Raw genomic sequence first — 26,964 nt, forward strand, 5'->3', positions numbered from 1 at the left:
TGTCGCCCCGGTCTTCCTAGATGGAACAGAGCTATTAAAAAGAACCTATTAAATAAACCTATTAAATGCAGCATAATCCCATTTCTTTTTTCTACTGTGAAAATAAACATGTTTTTCTCCTTCTTTGCATAGTGATACTGAGCTCATAAAGCCTATTAATATCCCCACTGTAAAACTTGTTACAAGTCTGTTAACAAATAACTACATAAGACAATTTTAAAATTGTGACGTTTATATAAATCATAGTACTAATAAATATTGTTTGCATAATCGTTTAAGTGTTTCAGTTCCTTCTTGAACCTAAAACTTGATTAATATAGACCCCAAATTTTATTACCTCTGCGCAGGTCCGTCTGTGTTGGACACATTCATGTCATTGTAAATTCAAAAAAAATTCCACTTGTCAGATATCTCAATGACTTCCTTATTGCGAATCATATTTATATAAAGAGGGATTGTAGACATTTTTTAGCGAAAAGGTGCATGATCTGAATGATGGTGACGGATACAAAGCTTTACCTGGTTCTTGGCATATTAATTCATTTCATAGGGTAATTATGAATTAAGTTATGTACCTTTTACTTGAATATATCTTATAAAAGTTAATACTGTTTTCTTTAAAACTTTGGGTAACAATGTAATATACTTTTGTATCTTTTATTACAAATGTTTTCTGCACTATATTTTTACTGTCTGATACATATCAAAAAAGTACGCATTACAAATGCCACTGGACAAACTATTCGCATTGTTTCGAAATACCAGTATTTTAAAAAGATAATGTACTTACAGTGTAAGGCATGCTGGATACTGCACAGAAAGCTACACCTGCTACGCTACCTGCTACAAGAAAACAAAGACAACAACCGGTTGCTGGTTAATTGGTAGATGTTCAAAATACAAGTATGTTCTATTCTTTTATCTTGGTTGTATATATACTAATATTGGTAAAATATATCTGTTTGACACTGTTTGTAGAATTGTATTACACATAGTTACCTTACTTAATATTTATCAATATGTATTATTGCTACAGTGTTAGGAAATATTTGCATCTTATCTGTATGTGGATGAAGTACACAACCGTTAGATGATGTACATTGCAAATTGCTTTATAATCTGGTAATTGTCCTAATGATAGCAGACTTGAATTATTTATATAAATTTTTAATGCTGATGACACAGAAGACAAAGTTACAGCTGCAGGCGAACATGTTACAGAAAAGTTTGTTGTAGTGGTTATACTGGTAGCGACTGCTCTATTCGTAAGGCTCTGTTTCATTCATTTAGTTCTTAGCATTTTATATGAAAATAATTTCAGCCAGTGAAGATGGTTCTCCAAGCACAAGTTTGAAACTTCAAAGTTAATTAAATAATTAATTGTTCGGGCCATTGTAACCATTTGACTACTATATTGCTACTGCTCTTACCATTTAAAATTTGTTTAGGGAGAACATATTAAATGCGCACCTTAGAATATATGCAAAGTATAAGCTACTTAACCAGTACAATGGAAATATTGTGTTGCTTTATCATAGACATTTATAAGAACAAAACATTTTCTATTGATAGGTGTACTAAGTGACGTACCTTACAATCCCACCTTTGTTCTCGGTGCTGGTGACGTTTTCTTAGTGATGATACAATTACATTTACATAAAAATACGACAATCCTGTTTTATAGGTATTCAACAAGATATATGCATGTTCACAGAAAAATCGCCTTTTCCCTCGTCAGTGTTATACTAATAGATTTTTTACTTTTAGCTAAATGTTTTGGATCAACAAAATGCCCCAATGGAGGAACATGCGTGCAACCTGATAAGTGTACCTGTCCTGCTGGATTCTCTTCTCCACGATGTGCAGGTAATCTATATTTATATTTTCTGCTCTTCTAAAGTTCAAGGTTAAGGGATAACTTTTCTAAGGTGTAATTTATCAATGTTTATGTCATTAAAATACACAATAAGCAATCATGATATCTTTTTTTAAGTTGCCTTTTGTCTTTTATGTATTGTCTGAAATGTATTCGTTTGGCTCCGAGAACGGAGAAAGTCCGATGTCAAATTTAATGCAAAAACCTTCAATTCTTACATTTCGGTAGCGGAATTTCGTCTTATCATCAAAATGCAGAAAATTTCCTGTTGCTAATTTATCATACGAAAATTTTCGAAACTTTAAAACGTTTCTTCTTTTCTTGTCAATATACTACGACAATTCACATTACTGCAGCCCGCATGCATACGTTTTGGTAATATGTCGGTGTAGTGCTTACACCTAGAAACCGCCAACAGTGTTTACGTCAGGTACGGCAGCATCTGATATGGATTAGGACTAAGTGGGCGAGATGAGTTCAAGTTCAAGTTCAAATGATGAAGGGCAGGCGGATGTGTATCAATGTTATGAGGAACGGTTTGCCTTTAACTACGCCTTTGAAAGAGACCAGTTTTGATACTGATCCTTCATGAAATGGAACAGTATTTCACTGCAAACCAAGATTGACGTCATGATGGTTAACGGGAACTTAAACGTTATCAGAACGATTCTTTTCGTCAAGTACAAATACCTCACATTTACAGGCAAAATTTGTATAATCATGGTGCAAGTCAATGTCCGCCCCCATACAGCTCGGGTGACCTAACAGCTGCAAATATAATCGGATCAGGATACTTGATTGAGCGGCTTGTAGTCAATAATAAAATCCCATATAAATGGGGACGAAACTGATCGCCGTATTAGGCGCTTGTCGAACAAAAAGAATGTAAGAGAACCGGTACGTAACGTCGTCAGAGCTTGGAACAAAATTCCCTACAGATTTCTCCACAGTTATGTAAAACTGTTTGAGAGAGAGCCGCTGAGCAGCTATTTGAACTTGGGGGTTGGGTGGGGTGGGACGTGAGGTGGGATATTCGATACTGACTGCTTTTGCAGATTTTGTAAATATGCATTCCATTATTGATCTCATTGATGATGAATTATCAAGTTTTATAATAGATACTTCGTTACTGTTATTGTAAATTTTGTCTTCATACAGTTAGATTTTACAAAAAAAGTCAGCTAGGTTTTGGATGATTACGTAAAGTAGTAACAGGCGGGTTATCTCTTTTGAACAGTGGATATACGTTCAATTTGAATAAGTTCAGATATGAAATATCGTTAGGCATTAAAAAATTCTTTGTTTCCGGTTACATGCTAAAAGAAATTAGGGTAGGTAGGTCGAAAAATATTTTTTGGGGATTGTTTTATTAAGTGAGACTTTTCTGAAATTATTTTTGGGTAAAATAAAATGAATACAAATAAGGGGGTTATGCCTTTAGAGCATCAGTAAGTTGATTTCTAACATCACTGACCATGTTTAAAGCATAGAAAGTGCAGTTTTGCAACCTTTTGTTAAAAAGGTGAAAAAAATGATCCAAGGCCATAAAAAGATTTAGGGTCGGCCAAAACTTTAGGGTAGGTCGGGATACCGGAAACAATGTTTTACGCCTTATAGCATATGTTAAACCACAATTTACATAATGCAATCGGTAATGGCCTATTTTATAAATTTTAAAGAATAAACATGTTCACATCTGTTCCTTCCTTTTGTCATTAAATCAATCTTGGTCAACAATTATAATTCAAAATGCTAGTTTAGCAGAGGGCAAATGGTGTAAATAAAATCTGGAAAGTAGATCCCTCGGAAGCACCGAGAACAAGGCAAACAGTGAAAATTGCAGACTCGGTTTGATTGAGTCTGTTCATGAGCAGTAATGGAAAATGCAACACTGCCCACGCCCCCTAGCACCGGCTTAAGCAGTATTCAATCTACAAATCTAAATGAGTTGAAATCATGATCCCGAAGGGCAGAAAATATAACAACACTGAGATGAAGTCGGGGCGACGTTTTACGGCCGCCACACAGCACTTAACACCCGCTGTTGTGAAGTAAATAAAATCTGGAAAGTAGATCCGTGAATTCATCCTCCACGTCTATACAAAATATATAGATAACTTGAGTGTAGAGCTTTACAAGCTTTATTAAAAGCGTTGATTTTGTTATGTTTATATTTGCTTCATGAAACTTGAATAGTTGCATTTTTTCATAAAGCTCACAGCTTTTGTTAGAGAGGTAGTTCCACGGCCTAAGGATTGGCTAGAATTATTTAACTAGTTCAAAGTAATATGTAGGTTGATGTGATATGGTGCCCAGTAGATATGATTGGATATCTCTAGAAGTCTATTGGCAACAAAAATAAATTGTAGTTGCCAGTAGTGTGTCTTTTCGACAAAAATGTATACGGTATGAGGTATTCACTCTTCATCGTGTACATTTGTTTTCACTTCAGATGTGAACGAATGTTCTGCAAGTTCGAACAAATGTGATCATAAATGCACGAATACGCACGGGTCCTATAGATGTTCGTGTAACAGTGGTTATCAGCTTCTTGCTGACGGATATTCTTGTCAAGGTATGCGTCCCTTCACATTATTTATGATGTATGTGGGGAAGTTGGGGGATTGGATGAGGAGGTGGATTAATGTTAATGTCTGTGATATTGTCTACCGAAATAAATTGAACATTTTTGCCAAGTTTAGGCAAAGTTTTTTTATTTGCTTCTATTCACGCATCTTTCCGCGTCATATTCCACATAAGAAATATCGCAAATTTTAAATTGTAAACGCTTCATGTATCCATGAACATTTTCAAGTAGATGAAAATTGACCAAGGATAGTCACTGTACTACCATAAAATTGTTTATGTCAGGTAAAATGTAAATACTGTGAAACAAACGTATTCATTTAATAAATTAAAAAAGACCTGTGAGACATTAAAAAAGATCGAACGTGGCAGTTGTAAAATCATTTTATTTTGAAATAAGGACCAACGCTGCGGATGGAAAGGCAAAACTTAATGAGATTGGGCGCCAAAGTATACTCAAAGATGGGGAAAAAATACACAATTGCAAAGCTAACACTTCAATGTTGCTTGTGCAAAATTAAGCAGAAACAAACAAAAAAAAAAAACAACAAACTTTCTAACCTCAAGAACTGAAATAAATACCATAAGTTAATAACATGACGTTTTTATGCCTATTAATCATTCAACGAAAGCAGACAGTGTTATGCAATTTCAGTCGAGAGCTTTTCAAGTATATAAAAAAACTGTATACACTACAGCACAATATATATCCCAACTTACAAGCAAATATCTTGATTTATGTTGTCTGATTTATAAGATTGAATTATTTTAATATTGTTTATTTTGAAAAAAAAATCTACGTTCTCACAAAATCTCTTCAAACTCTAAGAGTTATTTATTGCATTCGCGTTTTGATTAAACGTAATTGAAAATTGTTTAAACATTGGATCTCCTGCTATGTGTAAAAAACATATACGAAGGACACTAGACCACAAAATAATTTATTCCTGTAATAAAAATGAACTTCAGACAAAAGTGACTGCATTTTATCATTATCTTCTGACAGTATTTATCATTGCATGCATGGCATCTTAATGCCTTCGTTTACAATTTGGCTGCCCCAATTTTGGTTATGACTGATTTATTGTTAGTAATTATTTCTATAGGTGATTTCTCATATATTTAAAGAGTTGAAGGCTGATGAACATAAACTAATGTATTATTGAACCTATTGACTTTTATTACATTTTTATATCTCAATCTGTAAGGACATGCAATGGCTCTTCTTACATATCACATCTACCTAGACAAAAAATTAATCTGTTTATAACATGCATGGAATTTTAAGAAAAACAATAGAAGTTATACAATTTTAAGAAAAGCAACAGCGTATTCGATTTGATTATATTTATGCTTGTAGCCATATTGTCCACATAAAACTTCAAGTCCATAAGAACTGACGGCTAAACATTTATAGATGTCGAAGTTCATATATATTTAATTTGATTTGATTCAGATATCAATGAATGCGCCAAGGGAATTGCGGGATGTGATCACTCATGCGGCAATACTGTTGGTTCATTTCAGTGTTCATGTAGAAGTGGTTACGAATTGTCTTCAGATCGTAAAAAATGCAAAGGTTATATTTACAACAGTTTGACTAATTTCCAGCTTATTTATTACTTACTGTAATCGCTTAACGTAACTTGAGAAATGAAATTTTCATACATATTCTACTTGATATTTAGATAAGAAACAAAGGGACCATTTGCATAGAGTTGGATCTCTACTAGAAATGCATATTTCATAGTTTTTTAAAAAAAACAAAACATTTGTTGTAAGCCTTCTGTACAGTAAAGGTATTAAAAACAGATTACTTCTTTTAATTTCAGTATCATTTCTAGTTTTTTTCATTTTCATTTAATAGAAAATTGAATGTTTAACAATCTAAACTAAAAGTAAAATCTGCGTTTAGCTTCCGAATTCATGTACCTGCAATTAATCTTGGCTGCACAACCAAGGTAAGCAAAAGGAGATAACAGTTATTTTACAAAATGGCATGTATTTCCTAAAGTTAATCTTTAAAAATATAATCGATGCTTATATTATTATAATTCTATGGACTAAATATCTTTCTCAAATTAATACGAGTATGTATGAAAAAATTAGAGCACATTCCCGCTTATTTATTGAACACACCTCGTATGTATGCTGCCCTTCTTACAGGAGAAATACTTATAGTGAAAATCTAATATGCATTAACCTCTCATAGCCCATAAATAGGTTTTAATAATCAGAACAGACCTTTAGACCTAAATTTGATCAACCACCTTCAGATTATATTTAATTTTAATTCATGTATAGTGATTATTAATAACTATTATTATAATAATATAAATTACTGCCATTGTACGTGTAACATTTTAGATATCGATGAATGTACAAAAGGGACACCTAGATGTCAGCACACATGTAAAAATTCTGTTGGATCATTTTCCTGTGCTTGCAATAAAGGATTCCAGCTAGCAATTAACGGAAAATCGTGTGCAGGTAATATAATGAACAGGTTTGGCGCGAATATATTTCAAATTTTGACATGAGAACGGGTTTCTTTTCTGCATGACATTATTTTAAATCTTTTTTTTAATTTGGACAGATATCGATGAATGTGTAGATGGGAGTGCTAATTGTGAAGTTTACTGCGTCAACACTGTTGGCTCATATAAATGTGAATGTCATCAAGGGTATGAACTTAGCGACAATGGCGCTAGCTGTAAAGGTGAATAATTAAAATTTTAATATATCTATTTTGTTTATCTTGAACCTTTATTTTCAACACGTGACCGTACAATACATTACCGTATTGGACGCATGTGCGTACAAAAGACCTGTATTTTTCCGTATTTGGACAGTTCAACTGTCCAATGTTAAACATACGATAAAGCCAGAGACGCGTGAAAATGTTACGAATGTAAATCGGGTGAAGTAGGCACTCCATGTACGGAAATTGATAATGCGTCTTGAAATCAGAAACAGCAGAAAATAAAATAGATATAGAATAAAAAGATTACTTAACATTGTACTGTACAGTAAGAGATATATCTGGACTCGTATTCAGCTGGAAAAACCATATTGGACTCGCCTAGCGGCACGTCCAATGTGGTTTTCTCACCTGTGAACTTTAAATATATCTCCGTATTGTACGGAAAAATGTTAAATAACCTAATAATATATAGAATGTAACACAACTATACGTGCATATAAAATGTTTAAAAGCTTGTAAAATACATTTCATTCAATATTGCTCCGAGAGGGCACTGAACAAATAGTTAGTATAAGCACGATTTCAAGTGTTTAGGTACTTAATTGAAATATTCTACGGTGTACTTTTACTGTACATAATCTGTTAAATAACATGTTGTTTATCTGAACTGAATAAGTATCATCTAAAATGATACCATTCTAACCACTTTTAATTTGCTTTTTATACACCTACAAATATTCTGTAAAAGTACGGGTTGTGTAAAAGTACGGGTTGCACTTAATAAATATGAACCGAGAAATATCAGCATCTGTATTGCGCTAGGTACAAGTCTGATTCTGTATACACTACTACAATATGTTGTTTTAGAAAAGTTTAAAGTCATGTTTGGTTAAAAAACAACAACAACAAAAATGGAGGTTTATAATAAAAGGGTCATTATAACGGTCGTTAATTTTACAAGACCAGATCATGCTTCGTGTGAATAAAATCCTGCAATATCAGATGTAGCAACAGTTCTCTTATAATGGCCCTTCCTCTACCATCAGAGCTGGAAAGTCGCCATATGACCTATAATTGTGTCGGTGCGACGTTAAACCCAAAATAAATAAAAAAAATACATATATTTTCGTAAGAGAACATCTGGAATATATTTATATGTAGTTATTTTGTATTTTGTATTTCCAAATGATAGACATCGACGAATGTTTCAAGGCAAACGGCGGCTGCAATCAGACATGTGTGAATGAACCCGGAACATATCACTGCGAATGTAAAGATGGCTTTCAGCAAGGAACAAACGCAAAAACTTGTTTTGGTATCCACTTACCTTCTTAAAATTCGGCTAGCATGAAGCAAAGATGACGAATTATCACATTAATATTTAGTTATCAGTCAATATTTCTTGAGTAATTTTCAAGATGGTCATATCTTATTTGAAATAACGTTCACTTTATATTCCAAAGATTTACTTTAATTTATCTTTAATACTGATGAAACTGAATTCCATTGCACAAACGTACAAAATGCCTTGAAATGACAATCAATGTGTTCAGTTATGATGCTCTATAAAATGGATACAATTTTAACATTTTTATATATCATGCATTTTAGACATTGACGAATGTAAAGAAGGCATATCTGGATGTTCACAGAGATGTCAGAATGAACCTGGATCCTTTGCCTGTAGTTGTGATACAGGTTATGAATTACAAGAAGACTTGAAAACGTGCTCTGGTAAGTCAAAGGCCAGGTCCGTCAAGATAGTATCTAGACTTGATTTTGATTTCATTCTAAAAGTAATGGAATGTAGGAAATTGACGTTGAAATGCTTCCTCACCGGTACGCTCGGCATCCGATTTGTATTGCAGAATACACATAGCTTAATCGTCTTCTTTGCTTAACTGATACTCAAACTGAGTAAGAAGAAAATGGATATTAAATTCGATTTCTTATGAGAGGTTTACACTGACTGTCATTATTAATCCTTACAGTCTCCAATGAGCTACTTTCATTGAGAAGGCACATATACTTTCTAATAGAAGACGCCTACTAATTGACATATGAAAGATGAAGTTCTCTTAATCAATATTCTACCATTATTCTTTTTACATTTTTCATGTAGTGTTATCTCAAAGTTCAATATCTTTATGATTTGTTTTCGTTGAAACAAAATTCCTACCGCAAATAGAGCATGTGATATTTGGGAAGCATATTCAAGCGATTTCATAGTGTACATTTGTAATTGAATAAGCAGTATTGAAACAACTCTATACACATTTTAACGATTGAATATAAAAATAAATGTATGTTTCAGATTTGTAGTTTTAACATGTATAATGATATTTATAAAGACTTTGTTTTCTGTTTCAACGTGTTATGAGTTTGATAATTTTCTCCAGAGCCAAACGATTCAACATATTATTTGTTGAGTCCACCGTTTGAATTGTGTAGCTCTTGCTAATGATTTCACGTACTCGAGTTCTTCCTTAAGATAGATGTCAGATAGTTCAAGGCAGAAATCGCAAATAATAATGCGACTATTGACCATGTAGCTAATTCCTGTTTTAAATTATCACTCCTCAGGATTTACTTTTCAACTTTTAATAATCTCTAATAGTTGGGAATCTTTTTTTCTAAGTTTATTTACAAATATATTTTACAGATATAAATGACTGTGAAGGAGTCACCTGTGAGCATGGCGGCGCATGCAAAGATGGATTAAATTCGTATTCCTGTTCGTGTATGTCTGGATATACATCTGCGCACTGCGAAACAGGTATCTAATATACATGTAAAGTTTAAATAAACTCATCGCGTACATCTGTCTATTAGTGGTCACTCATAAAAGGTGTAAATCTTTAAATAGATGATTGAAACATATATTTCAGACAGAGAGTGAACAGTAGAATAACCGTCTATAAAAAGATTTATTCATATGGTACGAATTCTAATACATGTACGTAGCCATAACCCACAGTGATAGAATATTAGAGAATACTAAAAGTATTTATGTAATAAATAATTTACACCAAGCCCTGTGTCAAAGGACGGGATATGATAAGATATGCGAAATGGCCCCCTAAATAATTAGAATATGAAAACTCAATAATTGAAATTTTAACTGTCTAAAACAAAAAAGAAGATCATAATCGTTAAAACTATGACTTTTAAAAACTTCAAAACCAAGTTATTTGTACGACTCAGACCTTTAAAATAGTCGAGGTCGTGACGTTTACCGTTTTTACATGCGATTTACACACTACATGCTCGATTTTCATTGTGAGCCGGACCTGGTGTCAAGCTGAAGTTTTGCTGAGAAAATAAGGTTACTAAAATATACATTTTCAGAATAAATCAGCTTGACACCCGCTCCGGCTCATATTGAATTTCCACTTTTTTCTCACTTTTCTTTGAAGGAAACAGGATAACGTGCTCATCTCTAAGCAACCGAGCGTCAAACAGATACGCGGGAGTTTTGTTCTAATTATGAAACTGATAACTAAAAGTTGTTTTTATAAGAAAATTAAATGTTTAGAGCCGAGTTTAATACAAAAGTGAAACTGAAACTAGATCTAGACATTCTAATGATCAGTTACGTGTTTTAGATCTACGTGAATTGTATTTCGGGATTATATTCAAGTTGATTTTGTTTATGTGGCATTTTTAAAGAAAGAATAAAGTGTAATTAAAGTTGTTTAAAAAGAAAATTGGTTATAGAGACAAGAAAGATAACTCATGCACACCGCAACTAGTAGACACATGTAGATAGTTCTTTTATGTAAAATATATGACGTAGTTTATACATAAGTCTCTCTGACGCAATCGGTACGCACGACGGCTGAAATGATATAATATAAACGCAATATATAATATAAATGCAACAATTGTAATTAGAATATAACATAATGGAGTAAAATAAAAAAATTTCTTTCATCTATAACCAAAGATCTTTTGCAGGAAATCGGAAGCATTTTACGTTACATATATAAGGGCATTTTGGCGGGAAACTGCACGTGCCTTCCGTAATGATCTTACATACGATAATGTATATTTCGTGCTTCTCATATCGATATTATAGTTTCGTGTCAAAGGAAACGTTTTTGATTAAATTAAGTTGAATAAACTACATAGATATGCGTCCATAGTTGTAATACCGATCTTACTCGGTTCCGGCGACATTTTTGCGGGTACGTGTTTTAATTATGTGGTAAGGATTTAGTAATATTCAACTCATATATTATTTATTCAAGTAAAATGAACACCTATGTCGTTTTTTCAACTTACTTGATGAAGAGACTTCATTACATATTTAAATAAAAAATCACCGAAACTATGAAAAAATGGAAACTTGTAAGACAAAGTCCTGCCTCCTGATTTATTCGACGAATGTTTAGTTTTATACGAATGTCACACAACAAGAAGAACATTCTGTATACGAAACAAAAACAAAACACTAAATATGTAAGGAGATATAGAAGCAAAATGTTTTATTTTAAAAGGTTAATATTTCATCAAGTATGTGAAATAACTCGCTAAATTACTCTAAATCCAAAAAATGCAAAACTGTTTCTATGTTGCTATGGTAACGCATATGAAATGAAAGTTTTGAATTTTATTTTTAGAAATTTTCTTAATACGAAATAAAACGAAACAGACATAATAGTTAGAGAATAAGCCAATGTAGATGTATAAAATAAAAAAAAATCTTATTTCTTAAGAGTTTTCGGTGGTCCTTACAAGAAAGAGTTATCTCCCTTGTTTTTGCACGATCATTCTTTCTTAGAATACAAAATTAAATTCGTTTCAAGAAGTTGGATCACTGTGTATTGTAACGACATACAATTTATAGGGTTCAGCAATATAAACTAAAATATATTGCAAAATAGTTTTCTATACCCCCATTCTAAATGATCAAATATCTTTTCAACGGAAGTTTTACATGCATATTTAGTGGGGGGGGGGGGGGGGGGGGGCATTTTTGGTCCTTATCATATTCCGTCCTTTGCAAAATAATAATGTTTTGCGTATTTCTTATTTAATAATCAATAAAGCAACCTAGCTGTTTATTTTAGATATTAACGAGTGTCTTACACATAACGGTGGATGTCAAGAGGTTTGCATGAATACAGAAGGCGCTTACCAATGCGGATGTTACGACGGCCGCGAGTTACACGCAGACGGAATAACATGTCCAGGAGGTATGACTTACATTCTATATCTTAGATTAATAAAAATCTATTTATGTCTGATTTTTAATCCCCAGCTTATTATATATTTAAACTATAATTGACACACAATACTTCTAATACAATTCAATGACGCAGGAAAAGTTACAAACCACATACTAGGCAAAGTCTTTTGGAGAAATAAAGGAGTATGTACAAGCTAAAACAAAATTGCAAGCAGTTTCTTTGCAAGCATAAATCACAATGTGGAAAATAACAGCGGATTATTTCTCATCATTAGAGGTCTAGAAATGTGTATCATCCTTGCACTTCATGCATAGGCCCGTTTGGAAATCCATTTTACTGAAATATTGACCGGATTCATGAATCCAAAAGGACATGGTTAAAACAGTCGTAAAAAGGTGCGTTTGGGAACTTACCGGCAAGAAAAGTAATAGCAAACTCGGTTTGAATGTTTTTATGTTATTGTTTATCGGAATTTATTTAATCCGTATTTCCTAGATCATGTACGTCTTACATGAATATGATGCATCAGAATGGTGGAAGGAGTTAGTAGGAAAGTTCTTTAGAATTGATCACTTGTTGTCCTTGCTGTTCAGTTTGGTCATGTTCATCTTAAATCACTTTCAGCCAAGAATTCTGATGCATGTAGACGTGCGTCTATTGCCTAAAATAATAAAAGATGGATGTCTTCCATCCTGTAGAGTTTCAGGCACTTTTTCGAGCGTAACTTTTGAAAAATTTTTAGACATGTCTGATAAAAGAATATCATTTTAAATGCCTTGCGCAATACAGTGCTTAAGCTTAAAATTATGTCGTTATTTGACATACTGTGTTGTTCAATTTGAGTTACTAAAAGTAAATAAAGCAGCAGTTTGAAGAAATTTTATACCAAGTGAAGTTATAAAATAAATGTGTGTTCATTTGATATGAATACGCGTTAATTAGGTATAAACATTTAAAAATGTTTTTTTACAGGCGGTAATCCAGATGGGGATGTTTTCGAAAGGTATGAAATAGGCGGCGGTCTGCTGCCAAAAGCATGCTTCGTTTTGCCACTAACAGGATGTACGCATGGTACAGATACAAATATACAATTAACTTCAACGTCAGAGTGGTATAGCCTGGTCAAACAGCCATCAGTCTTCTTTACACTTGGCATAACTTTTGTCAAAGTTAATGTTTTGTCGTTACCAATATCGATTCGTGGTTTGGAAGTAATGATGTCTGAAGGACAGTTCAACCTTAACCATGGTACTACATATAACACAGAGGACGGTTCAGTGTTTGTAAGCAACGAAACACAACCTGACTGTAAATCATTTGAGCTTGTGGAGTCTGATATATTCGATTTCATATCTCATGGTTCCTTTTTCAGAACTTTGCTAGTTTCCCTCTTTCCAACTCTACCTAACTGGATAAGCTTTGATAAATCTAGTGATTCAGTACTTTCAGTTCAAGACATGAAAAGCGATTTAATCTATGGTAAGGACATGGACGAAAAGGAATGGTGTGATGGTGCACCCGTAAAAAAGGATCATCTTTACACCGCTTTTACGTTTGATTCTAACTTTTCGTTGAGCGTTTTAGGCAGGGATGTCAAACTTCCCGTTCCGATGAAAGGCAACAAATTTTGTGTCATTGTCGACCTGTGTCACGCTAACGGAGGCAGTGTTTTCTTAATGATACCAACAGCGTCGAGAAAATTCTTGGAAAACGTTAATATATTTCAACAGTTAAAACAAAAATACAGTCTTGAAATTCTTCCAAGAGGGATTGGTATTTCTGTTGTTAATGGAATAAATGTTCATAGTCACAAGTCAGAACTTAAACTATGGAACGGAGACACAACTTTCAAATATCCGTAAGTACATAAAGTATTAAAAAGCCAATTTGTTTTATATTTCAGACGCATAAGATAACAAAAATGTTTTATAATTGTTTCTATTTTATTAATTATATAACCTATCTTATATATTAATGGCTATTTTACTTGAACAATGTCAAATTTACATCTGTTTTTTTTTTTTAATTAAAACGAGTAGCTTTTAACCACATTAAGGAATGTTCAGACTTTTTGGTGCATCTTACTAGTTTTACAGATGCAGACTTTCCTCAAAAGTATAGTTTACTAACTAAATTCAAAATTTCAGTGTCTTTGATCGTGGTGATGTTTGGGTTGGAGGAAATATGCTCATAAACGAAAACTTGAAATCGGATACGGCGTGGATAGTTGATGGCAATGCGGATATCTATTTTGACGTGCCGAGTGTGAAAAATGTAAACCATGTTCACTTTCCAACAGATAATGAGAGGTCATAAAAAGCAAATATAAAAGGACGCTTATGTATTCTTTAAATTCAAATTTCATTATCATGTTATCATTTAGACATTATGGTTGGACTATTTATCAGCTAGACTTATGTTTTATAAAGCCAGTCAGATATAACCATTAGATAGAGACAGTTGCCTTTTGTTATGCCTTCATCACTCTAATTCATTTTCAGTTACTAACATCTATTTTTGTTGACAAGTGGAATATATTTGTTGACATCAAAATGAAAGTCACGTTGAAAATGAAACTGTTTGGAAAAGATTTCGCCATAAATCTAGCAGAGGCTGCTGTGGAATCGTATGCATCTATTGGTGGTAAGAAAATTGAAACTTAAAAGAAGATCCTAGAGTGCTGAGGTATAACCTAGCAAAATAGCTAATGATTATTGTTGAAGGCATAAATTAGTCCTAATGATCCTAAAATACAAGAAATAATTACACTATTCAGTCCAGTTACGGAAGCGAGCTTTATAGCCACCAAACGGCGCTTGAACCAAACGTTTTAGAAAAGTACTATCGTTCTATAAGGTTGTGATTTATAGGCATTCTATAAAAGCGACAATGCAGTCCAAACATTTTTAAATTATCATATCTGTTTTGAAAAATAATCATTCTTGAGAAATATGTAGTAATTAGAAATGTTATTTGAGAATAGTTACCTTATTGTTTATGCGTACGCTTGCAATTTCCTTATGGTATCTATGAATTTTCATATAATGTCATAATGTAAAAGGTGCTTTGAAATAGGCTCGTGATATTATAAACATATATTACATTACAGGTAAAGAGAGGCTCTGGTGTGGAGAATCTTCGAACCCGCCTGGAATTTTCTTTTCTGTACTTCTGGAAATTAACCCATTCAAAGGTGTTCCATTATTGGGAGACTGGGTGTTACATAACAGGCATATCGCATATGTCTTTGTCAATTATGAAGTTCAAGACATATTTTACGACACTGACATAAAAAACGACATTCTAGATTTAGATAAAAGTGTTGACAGAATCGTGAAGCTACTTACCACTACAGTAAATGCCCTAGACATTGTATTTAAAGATACAATTCAAGCAATATTACGTGATGTTACAACTATCCTTAGTTCGTTGAAAACTCTTCTTCAAAATATGTTGAAGCAGTTAGTGTCTGGGACATTAATGGATGTAAAACGGGTTTTAGAAAAGGTATGGGTAACATTCGTGAATATGGAAAATATAATTAGAATATTCTTTGACGAGACAGAATTTATTTTGCAAGAGCTCTTCATAAGCTTTAAAAACCTACTGAAAACTGAATTGGATGCCTTGAAAACAAAGCTAGCAAAATCTTTGAACGAAATGACGAATAGTTTAATACGATTGGCTTCCTCGTTCACAGGGTTTGGTCTAAAGTACACAGTTAATGTAAAATTAATTGGATTGACTTTAGGTGAAATTGACATTGAACTTGTGTATTCAAGCGACAGTCTTTTACAGTGCAGTAGATTTGATAATGTAAAAGAACATCTAAAAGGCGAAAATGCCTTAAGGTATATTGGAAGAGTAACTTATCCGAGAAAATTAAATTTCTTCTTAACATGCGATATCGGGGGAGGTATTGGAGGCGCCTTTTCAACAAGCAGTCAACATTTTGTTATGCAAGTTCAAGTATTTGCGCGTTTGCTAGGTGTGAATGCTACGGGGGATTTGTTTATAACAAGAAATGGCCTCTATCTATACATTGAGGGAAACATTTGGAATATATTTTTAGCACAAGTCGACATATCTGCAGAGTATGGTAAGGATTGGAACGCTCTATCATTTAGGGTGAAGGGCAGATTTGTATCAAAAGTTCGAAATCGCCGACAAACACAAACCGTTAACTCCTCTTTTAAAGACAGCTATTTGGATGGTCTTAAAAAGGCAATAAATTTCATTGCTGATACTGCAAATAAGAGATTAAGTCAAGCACAGACGTTGCTCACAAACGCCCAGAATGGATTTTCTAAAGCACAGTCATGGCTTGAAAACATGCAGACGAAAGTAAGAAATGCAGATGCGGCATTTGATAAAGCCATTAACTCTCTTGAAGCGGTCAAAAAGAAGCTTGACGAAGCCAAGAAACCTTTCGAAGAAGCTATGAGAAAACTTGAGAAAGCTCAGAAAGACGTGGATAATCTTTGTAAAATAAAAACATGTAAGACATTTTGTATACCTGGTATGAAGTGCAGAATATGTCACAAAAGAGTTTGGGGTGGCAGAGTATCATACCCTTGTTGTTCATTTACAAAATGTATAATAAAACTTCCAGATCCACTTTGTGTTTTAGCGAACGTAGCTTGCAGGATAGTCAGAGCTGCAGCATATTTATTGCTAGAACTTGCTAAAATATTTGTTAGATTGCCTATGATTGCATTTGAGGCCGCGAAAGTCGCAGTTTCAGTGGCTCAAGTAGTTGTCGATAAATCCAGAGTAGTTTTACTAGTGGCCGAAGGTCTTCTTGAAATGGCTCAAATTGGACTTGAATTCGCAAAAAGTGTACTAGAAGCTGCAAAACTTGCTTTAGAAGGTGTTAAATTTGCTCTTGGAGCCGCGGCAAAGGTGTTAGAACTTGTCCTTGAAGTCGGCATAAAAACTATAATTGACGTTAGAAACTGTGGCTTTGACGTCCAAATATCGACCAAAGATCTCCCAGTGTTTGCTGTCTTTTGTGATGTTAATGCATTCCAGTTAGGCTGGACCACCATAAATATTAAAATTAATTTTAAAAATATTGCTCAAAGTGTTTGGAATGCAGCACGTGCAACAATCGATATGTTGATGAAACAAATTGGCAATGTAATCGGTATAGGCCGAAGACGTAGGGAGATTCATTTTAGATCTACTGCCAAAATTCACTCAAGTATTCTACGAAATATTAGAGACGTTGAAAAATCAAACACTACTGAAACGTACCTTAATGAAAGCTTAGACATCGCTGATAGTATTGCTGGGCTAGGTGAGGACATTGATGACGATTATGCAAGTAGGGTACTTCTTTTTGAAGAAAAATGTCAAAAGATATCCGTTGTGATGGATTTTATGCATGAGGCATTTGATTCCCTCCATACCATTGTTAATGAGTCAAAGCAGTATATCAATGAAATGAATTCCCTAAAGGGGGAACTACAACAGTTTACGACTGAAGGTCTGTCGGAGAATATGACTTTAGATAATATGGGAATAAGCAAGGAGTACGCTGAAAGTGATTATAATATGACAGAAGAAGATCTAACTAAAGCTATGGAAGAAACGAAAGCGTCAATCAAAGACGATCCTCTTCTTCACGAAATCACTACTGCTGCAAATTTTTCTATGGAAAATCTAGACGAAGAAATGGAGTCAATAGGATCTATAAATTTTCTAGACAACTGGTTAGTGGCTATGGCAAATATAAGCAAAGAATATTTCAATGAAACTGAGTGCAAAGGATTCAATGATTGTGTATTTTATGCTGTATCTGTCCTGTATGATCTCTACGAAGCGGAAGAAGTACCCGATATTGACAACATAAGAAGTTCAATTCTTGATCTTGAAAATGTTTTAATAGAACTGTTTCAGAATGAGACACAAGCAATTCCTGACGTGTCTATTGCAATAGACAATGTAACTACAAACGTTGCCTTCTTAGTTAATATGAACCCATTTTGTTCTCTGGCTCCTGTTTTTCTTTCTGATTTATATAATAAGACGGTACTGTCCTCCTCAGAAGTTGTATTTGTATGTAATACGACAGGAAATCCGTATCCGCAGTATTGGTGGCTGAAAAATGAAGAATATATACCAAATGAAAATCTCCAGCAATTGACATTTTCAAGGGTATCAACGGATGACACTGGCATATACAAATGTATCTCTGGCAATGTTGTGGCAAACATTACTTCTAATGGCGCTTATCTTTCTGTTGTAGCGTATGGTGAGTATTGTGTTCGATTCATACTAGTGTTTGAATTTTATACATGCACATTACATATTAAATGTTGCCTCCATGTTGGTTTGTTATTTTATCTTTTGAAATGCATTTACTGGAAATTAAATTTAGTCTACTAGTAAACCAGATAATAATATGTAATAGTTCTTGTATATCGCGTCAATTAATTTTTTATAATTAAGTTTACAAATATGACGCTGTATGATAAATGACTTATATCATATATTATGGTACATAAGATGACAACGAATGTGAAACCAGTAATGGTGGATGCGAACATCTTTGTCATAATATTATTGGGTCGTATGAATGCAGTTGCCATACAGGGTACCAGCTGAATGAAGACACGATGACATGTTCTGGTATGTGATATCTCCAACCTTATCTAGAAGTGATAAATGCATGAGAAAAGGATATTTTTTTTTCAAAATACATTCAGCCTTTTAAACTGATATGAAGCAGTCTGTTATTTCATATTTGTTTGAGAGTAGTTTTTTTCTGCTTTGTGAACCACCACAAGGGGTTTTAAAGTTCAGAAAAGTAGTAACGTGTAGATGTGCATTCGATCAATCTATTGCATGTGATGGTTGTTCAATCGGGTCTTGTTTATTTTTACTAATGATCTCTCGTCTTCTTAGTAACTACTCAATACTTAATGTTAAGAAAGGGGACACTTGTAACACCTTATTTCAGGCATATATAATGATAAATATAAAGATTCATACAACACTGTTTCGTTAAAAATTTCTAAGATCATATTCAGGTTTGTGGTGCTAATTTCATTATTTCCTGCATTAATTTTTAAGTAGATGTATGTGCATTTCAGTTGCAACTTATTACATTAAAAACCCCGTCGGTTGCCAAACAGGAAAATATGAACACTAATAAGCCGAAGCAATGTACTATGAGATATAAGTATAGTTTCTTGAACCATCCATGTGAATATTATTGCCGATTTGAATTAAATACAACTACATGTAAAAACAAACATAAGATTATTTTGAGTTTTAACTGACAGCTACTTTATAGAAACGAATACCAAGTACTTTGCTTTTTTCATTGCAGATATCAATGAATGTCTCGATGATAGCTCCGGGTGTGCTCACAAATGTACAAACACTGAGGAATCTTTCCGATGTGACTGTTTTATAGGCTTTGTATTACACGAAAACGAGCGTGACTGCCAAGGTATAGTTGTGCAAGGACAGCTTTGTATAAAAGCTAGTTAGTGGTCCGTTTATTAAGTACATATAGACAGTCATAGAGTAAACATACTTCTGGACCAAATAAACAAATCAATAACATATAATACCCATCGACAGGCATCTTGGATTTGATTAAGATTATACTCCTTTATTTTTCATAAATCTAACCTCGTTAAGGTAGTTCAGCACGTTTGGATCGAATTTTTTTTCAACAATGTAGAATTTGATTAAAACAAGATTTTTTAAAAACTTCAGAATATGCTTAGAAAATTCAGCAAATAAAATGATAGGATCGTGTGCTTGTTTTTTTCTTGCTAGACTGATTTGAAAAAACTGGACCTCACACATTTTTTCATAATGGGAGTCTATGGGGAAATCGCACCTTTCATAACATTTTCGGGAATAGAAACATTTCTATAGTGTAGATTTTTATGAAACTTCTCACAGCCGTAAATAAATGTATGGTCTATTATGTGGTAAAATAAAATGTATAGGTCGGTGTGCTTATTTTTGAGCTTTTTGACCATACTTAAAGTGAACCGCCCATTTCAAGATGATTTTAGACATTGTTTTGAATTATTTAACGTCTCAGATTTTTTAATATCATATATTAACTTTAGAAAGATAGTAACAGTGCCACTGAAATAAATTTACTCACGGGAGGCCATTTATTTATAGCATGGGTTTTCATTTCCGTACGCCGAATCCAGGCTTTATTCTTCGTTTTCCGGAAAAGTGACGTTACGCCATCATTTCCGATTTCTAAAACGTGCAGAAACCTTAAGACTGTAGTTCATGTCTTAGTACAAATACTGTGGCATACCATCAATTACAAATACCTTTAACTTAGAAAAATTCGTCCACTTGCGATTGTTTACTTAATTTGGCCGCATGGTTAACTCATTTGTTATACTTGATAATATATGTGTTATCGACTGAAATATTATGTGTTATCAACTGAAATAATAAATATGCCCAACGTTTTTTTAAGTTTTAAATTAAGAAAATAGGAAACATGGCTCATATGGTTTGATTAAAGATTATTTTGATAATACTACCTTTATTACATTTGAAGGTTGTAGAATTCTATACGAAGGATATGTCATCATGTGGGCTTTCAAATGACCGGTTGTTATATCTAATCGCCCAGATATTTTCACTTGAGCAAAATTTAGCGAGTATATTCACGAGGCTGAACACTGAATTTATTTGTCGGCTGTTTTCTTTTGGCTGGTTTTTACAATTTCCCTGTATGTGGTTTTATCTTTTTCACATTTTAATCTGTTTCATTTTGAGGCCGTATTTGAGAAAATACGTGTACAAATATAACATTAAACGCATAAAATGTTTCTTTCTCATTATTGCCTCATATATGATATGTAACTCTGTTTATTCAGCGCATGTTCTCCTGTACAATAAAAACAAGGAAGAATATCCTAATTTGTAATTCATCAGTAACTATAATCTATAATTTACAACAATACTGGAAGGCACGATACAAGCTAATTGCGCTCAATTTATATATGCACGACCACTAAATAGTCGGTTGCCGCAATATGCAATTTTGTACTGTTAAAATCGGTTAAACTTCAAGTTGACTTTACGCAATAGATAAAGTCTCTGACATAAATTGTATACAACTGACTTTCCTCCTCAGTCATAACGTACTAACAAATGAAAATAGTACAAAGTTACTTTTTGTTAGGTTATAAGCAGCATGCCTCCAGATTTGGCTAAAAATAATCGTTTTTTTTCAAATTGAAGTTTTGGTCATATTATGAAAATAAGAATATGAATTTTTGTTTCTAAAATATTTAAAACATCCCAGATTAAGAAAAAAAGATGACCGCGTCGGGAATCGAACCCCGGACCGTCGCGGCAATAAAGACATTTCCCGTCGTCATAACCAATAGCGCTATAACTGAAGCAGTGAATAATGACTTCAAAATATAGATATTTATAATCGAGACAGTTTACCTGGAGTAAAAGCGTGACATACGCCTTTCGATTTTCATCGTAAAAAGTAGTAAAAACAGCAAATTCTCATGTGTTTCCGTAACATTAAGTTTGTCAGTAATTAAGTTTTAAAGCCTTCTTAAGAAACATAGCATTTATTTCAAGATACCTAAAAAAAAATATTTTTTTTTGTTGTCGAACGATCTGAAGGCATGCCGTTTTAACATCGCATCGACGCAATTTTAGGTCATATGGCGACTTTCCAGCCTTTTGTGATCGAGAAAGACCCCAGGCGTCCCTCTGTGTAATATTTCATCACAGACGGACACCTGGGTAGAACCGCCGACCTTCCGTAGGCTGTCGGACGGCTTCCTCATATACGATGTTACAGATATTATCCAAATAGCTTTTTAAATACAAATCGGCTATAGAACTTGGTGATTTGTTTTTGAATTCTTTATCGAATTATCATTTTTTTCTTCTGAGGGGCAAATCTATTCTTTTATTAGCTTACTTTTATTTTTGTAATACAAATGTTTAAGTCTTAGAATATAAATTAAGAACTATTATTTATTTTGTAATATAGATTACAAATACTGTATGTTTTCTTGTACTAGCTTTGAAAGACCTCCGAAATATGGAAAATGATTGCCGTCTGAAGAATAATATCCTAATATTGAATTTTCAGGGGAGTCAGAGGACAAGACTGAGACAGCAGAAAGCCAGTTGACAAAAAATATAGGTATCCTAATATGCAATTGTTTTGAACTGTTTGACATTTCCAAATGCCGGAAAGAAAAGCTCACAAACGAATTTACAATTATTCTGAAAACGTGAGATATCTTCATCAATGAAATTAAAGGGATAAAGTTTTTATTTCTATTGTATTGAATGTAATTACGTATTTATGATATTTGTTCCTTTGATTGTTATTACCTATCACGGGCATATTCATAACATATCTCTTTGTACACGAGTATTTGAACTTCTATCCACATCCATTTTAGTAAACCAGTCAAGTAAGCTTTTGTATATGTTCAATTGTTATTTTCCATTAAGCATTTTGTATACATGGGGTCTGTTTAATTAAGCCTTTATTTGACAAAGGTTGAAATTACGGGACATATAGTGTTTCGCAAAAATAAAATCTAGATACATGTAGATTGATATTTTCTTAGGAAAATACAATAGTTGAGTCAGAATTAAGCTGAGGACAATTTTTGTCAGTGATATGCATTGACAACTTGAGAATATTTGTGAAACCAGAAGCAATTTACAGTTTCAAATCTTACGTCATTTCATTATTGGATTGTTTTTTCTAGCATTGGCTGTAGCAGGTGGTCTTCTTGCCACAGGAATAGTCGTCATATCTGTGATTTTCGTCTACGCTAAAGCCGCAAGGTATGTCAGTTTTACTAGAAGTAAATTAAGATAATATATATATATATATATATATATATATATATAAAGAAATGAACGGAAAATTGTACATGCTTCATAATGAACAAATAGACGCATCACACTTAATCATAATAAAGACTTTATATTGTCTAATGCAGACCTAGATGCCCAGTTGTTTCGGAGGTCAATGTTTCAGTGATATATCAAAAGGAATAGCAAGAATTACTTTTATATGAATAGATGACTTATTTATACTGTGTTATATGGCACATACATTTACAAAACTAGACAATGTGACGTGTGTAAAGCCTAGATCATTAGTTAAAAGGTTGAGGTCACACTTTCCGGTCTGATAATTTTCTATACTTTTGTTATCCGGTTTATAACTTTTATACAAATAAATTGATGTTCAAATCACTCAAGTGATCTCTAGTTGAAAGGCCAAGATCAAACTGAAGGGAAAAACTTGATAAATTGTTTCTTCCTCTGTCTTTAACGTTTATAATGATATTCTAATAGCGCAGTAAATTCATTCAACATTACAAGTTTATTAGTCACTATTAAAGGTATATTTCTGTTCCGCACCATAACGCCTTTATGAAAGAATAGAAACTTTGAGCAAGACAAACCATTAGCTATAACAAGAGAATGTGCCATGTGCAAGATTCAGACCAATAGCTCAAATGTCAAAGTCACACTTAGAGGTGATGTATCAAAAATCACGTTTTTTTCCTGTCTGTACCTTCTTTGTACATAGATGGATATGCAAAGAACCTGAAATAATATTCATTATAACAAGTCGATATGTCCCTTGCAAACTATTAGGTCAAAGGTCAAGGTTTTACACTGGGATTCGTATTGATTTTTTTACATTGATTTTCGTAATGTTTTATTAGAACAATGCCAATACTCAAATGACTACACTTTTGAGTCCTTACATCAAGTGGTGGCGGCCTCGGAATTCTATGGAAACAATCCTATCTTCTAAATTGTCTACTGGGTTCTCCAACTGCAACATATTCATGACTGTTTTGGGGTTGTTGTGCAATCACTTTATAAGTAAACAGAAATTCAACACATTTTAAAACAGTCATTCAAATGTGATTTTTTTTGTATATGTCTGACATAATTCACTAAATAGTATATTTATTTGTAGTAAAGTAAAGGTACTTCCGGATATGAAGATCCCTCCTGATGGGCCTGTTGTAGAAGTGGATCAAACTCTTAGACCAAAAAAGACAACATTCAGCAAGCGTTTAAATCCTACAAAAGTCGGCTGGACTGAATAGCAGATTACAATTCAAATCGATGTGACAATGTGTCTAAGATATATCATTAGTTTTGGGACGCAATACTTGATAATTGTGATTGTTTTACAATATCTTTAGTTTTCACTTTTATGTTCTTTATTCATATTAATCAGGACAGATGTATTATTAAGGAATAAAGATAGTTATCATTTGATTAGCAAATTACTTTAACCATGCATTTTGTATTTTCGTTGCATCTATTCTATTCAAGTGCTTAAGACTATAAATTCAGTACCCATGTGGAAATATTTGATTAAATATTTATGCCAGATTCAAATGAAATTGATTTATACGATATCCTTGTGTAGATAGAGATAAAGAATAATAGTACAAATGATAAGGCTTTTCCTGAATGTTTCAAACTTGAAGACTACACGAAAACTAAGCGTAAGAGAAATTGATGAAACAGAGTGTAGCTTTTTAAATAACCTTTTCTAATTGTTAAGTTTCAGTCTTCCAATTTTAAAAGGAAACATTGAATCAAAATAAATGTGTATGTTAATTCATTTTCTTTTTTCAGGTCTAAGTGCTTTGTTAAAACTAGATATTTTATGCAAATTTTTGTCAGCAAAACAACCGACTAGATTCATTGAATGTCACTTATGTATCGTTTTGTAACAAGAACTCTTCCAGCTTTGTGTCCCATTTATTGTTGTGTAATGTAACAAATGATTCATTGAACATTCTCATATACTTTTTAATGAAAAAGCATGTAAAGTCATTTCGGAAATACCGTTTATATGTAAGCCAGAGAAGAAAGAAACCGTATCAGTGTTACAGTCATTATCGCATATACAAATAATAACATTTATTTCGTCATTTATCTCGGCTGTTCTCAATCATGTTAAATGTAGCTTTATTTTCAAGATCTGTAATTTTTACTGGATCGGTGCTTTCCTGTTAACAGATATGTTTACCATTATATATCATCAAAAACACATTGTTATGCTTAGACAATTGTCGTACGCAGAAATCAAAGCCAGGAAGTGTTACTCAAATACTGATTTTTCTAGAAAGAGGATTCATGAATAATCCAAGAAAGCTTAAAGCTTTCATAACAACCCAAGATATATGTGTTTGTATAAATTATAAATATGCAAAATCATACTTTACATGCTAGAACAACGCTTTTATCAATATATATTATTCTTAGGTGTCAATACACAGAATATAGATATTCTTTATTATATTTACAAATTTTCAATAGCTTTAGATTATACCAGGATCTTTTTAGCTCACTTTTCGAAGGAAAAGTAGAGCTATTGCTCTCGCCCAAACGTCGGCGTCGGCGTTGTTTAAAGTTTTTCGTAAAGTCAAATATCTCTGTTACTATCAAAGCTATTGATTTGAAACTTAAAATACTTATTTACTCTCATAAGTCTGTCCCAGTTGAAACAATCCCCATAACTCTGACTTGAATTTTGACAGAATTATGCCCCATTTTAAACTTAGAATTTTTGGTTAAACATTTTGATAAAGTCAAATATCTCTGTTACCATCAAAGCTTTTGACTTGAAACTTAATATAATTATTAACTATCAAAGTCTACACCAGGAGAAATAATCCACATTACTCTGTATGAATTTTGACAGATTTAGCCCCTTTTTAACTTAGAAATTTTGGTTAAAGTTTTGAAAAAGTCAATTATCTCTATTACTATTAAAGCTTTTGACTTGAAACTTAAAACAGTTATTAACTATCAAAGTCTACACCAGGAGAAACAACCCCCATAACTCTGATTGAATTATGACATAGTTATGCCCCGTTTTAACTTAGAATTCTTTTATTAAACTTTTTGATAAATTCAAATATCTCTGTTACATGTACTTTCAAGGTTTTTGACTTGAAACTTAAAATAATTATTTACTATCAAACTACACCAGGAGAAACAATACCCGAAACTCTGATTTGAATTTTGACAGAGTAATGCCACTTTTTAATTTAGAAACTTTTGGTCAAAGTTTTATAAAGTTCTAACTAGCAAAACTCTAATTCAAAGTCAAGCACTGAAAAAAGTCGAGCGCGCTGTCATACGGACAGCTCTTGTTAAAATGCCTGTAATTTACATTTCATGACCGAATATGTCAGTGCTAAATAGATTAAGGAGAAAAGTAGATTTCGTGTTTGAAAAAAGATCAAGCTCAGAAGCTATTCTGTTGACGAAAATGTGAATTAAAGACAGGTAAATTTGAAATCATCAGCTTAAGGCATATTGCTGTGCTGAATAATAAATATTACCACTACAATACATTCACGCTATTTGTGAATTTACTGTCTGTATATATCTTATTGAAACCTATGTGCCAGCTTTCAACTATTGCTACAAAAACATTACATGTTTATTTCTAAACAGAAACTGCTTGTTTAAGTGTGAAATGTGTAGAATAAATGTACGAAAGGAATACACAAATATTTATGTTTTCATCCTAGCGTCTAGACTTCCGAAGACGAGAAGTTTAACTA

The 26,964-nt window shown here is 33.0% G+C and overlaps 1 protein-coding gene across 1 annotated transcript; it reads left to right on the top strand.

The window, feature by feature from the left end:
• The first annotated feature begins 472 nt into the window (after nt 1-472).
• On the top strand, nt 473-25,279 carry LOC128556350 (uncharacterized). The gene is made up of 21 exons (XM_053541103.1): nt 473-551; nt 793-903; nt 1,186-1,265; nt 1,768-1,866; nt 4,329-4,451; nt 5,919-6,041; nt 6,830-6,952; nt 7,059-7,181; nt 8,359-8,481; nt 8,778-8,900; nt 9,829-9,942; nt 12,239-12,364; nt 13,331-14,216; nt 14,506-14,632; nt 14,860-15,001; nt 15,468-18,614; nt 18,869-18,991; nt 19,695-19,817; nt 22,479-22,532; nt 23,113-23,191; nt 24,348-25,279. The coding sequence occupies exons 1-21, from the start codon at nt 493-495 to the stop codon at nt 24,478-24,480; spliced, it is 6,141 nt and encodes a 2,046-aa protein (XP_053397078.1). The 5' UTR covers nt 473-492; the 3' UTR covers nt 24,481-25,279.
• The last annotated feature ends 1,685 nt before the right edge of the window (nt 25,280-26,964 follow it).

The sequence above is a fragment of the Mercenaria mercenaria genome, chromosome 1, assembly GCF_021730395.1.
Source record: "Mercenaria mercenaria strain notata chromosome 1, MADL_Memer_1, whole genome shotgun sequence".
In the NCBI taxonomy this organism is placed as follows: Eukaryota; Metazoa; Mollusca; class Bivalvia; order Venerida; family Veneridae; genus Mercenaria; species Mercenaria mercenaria.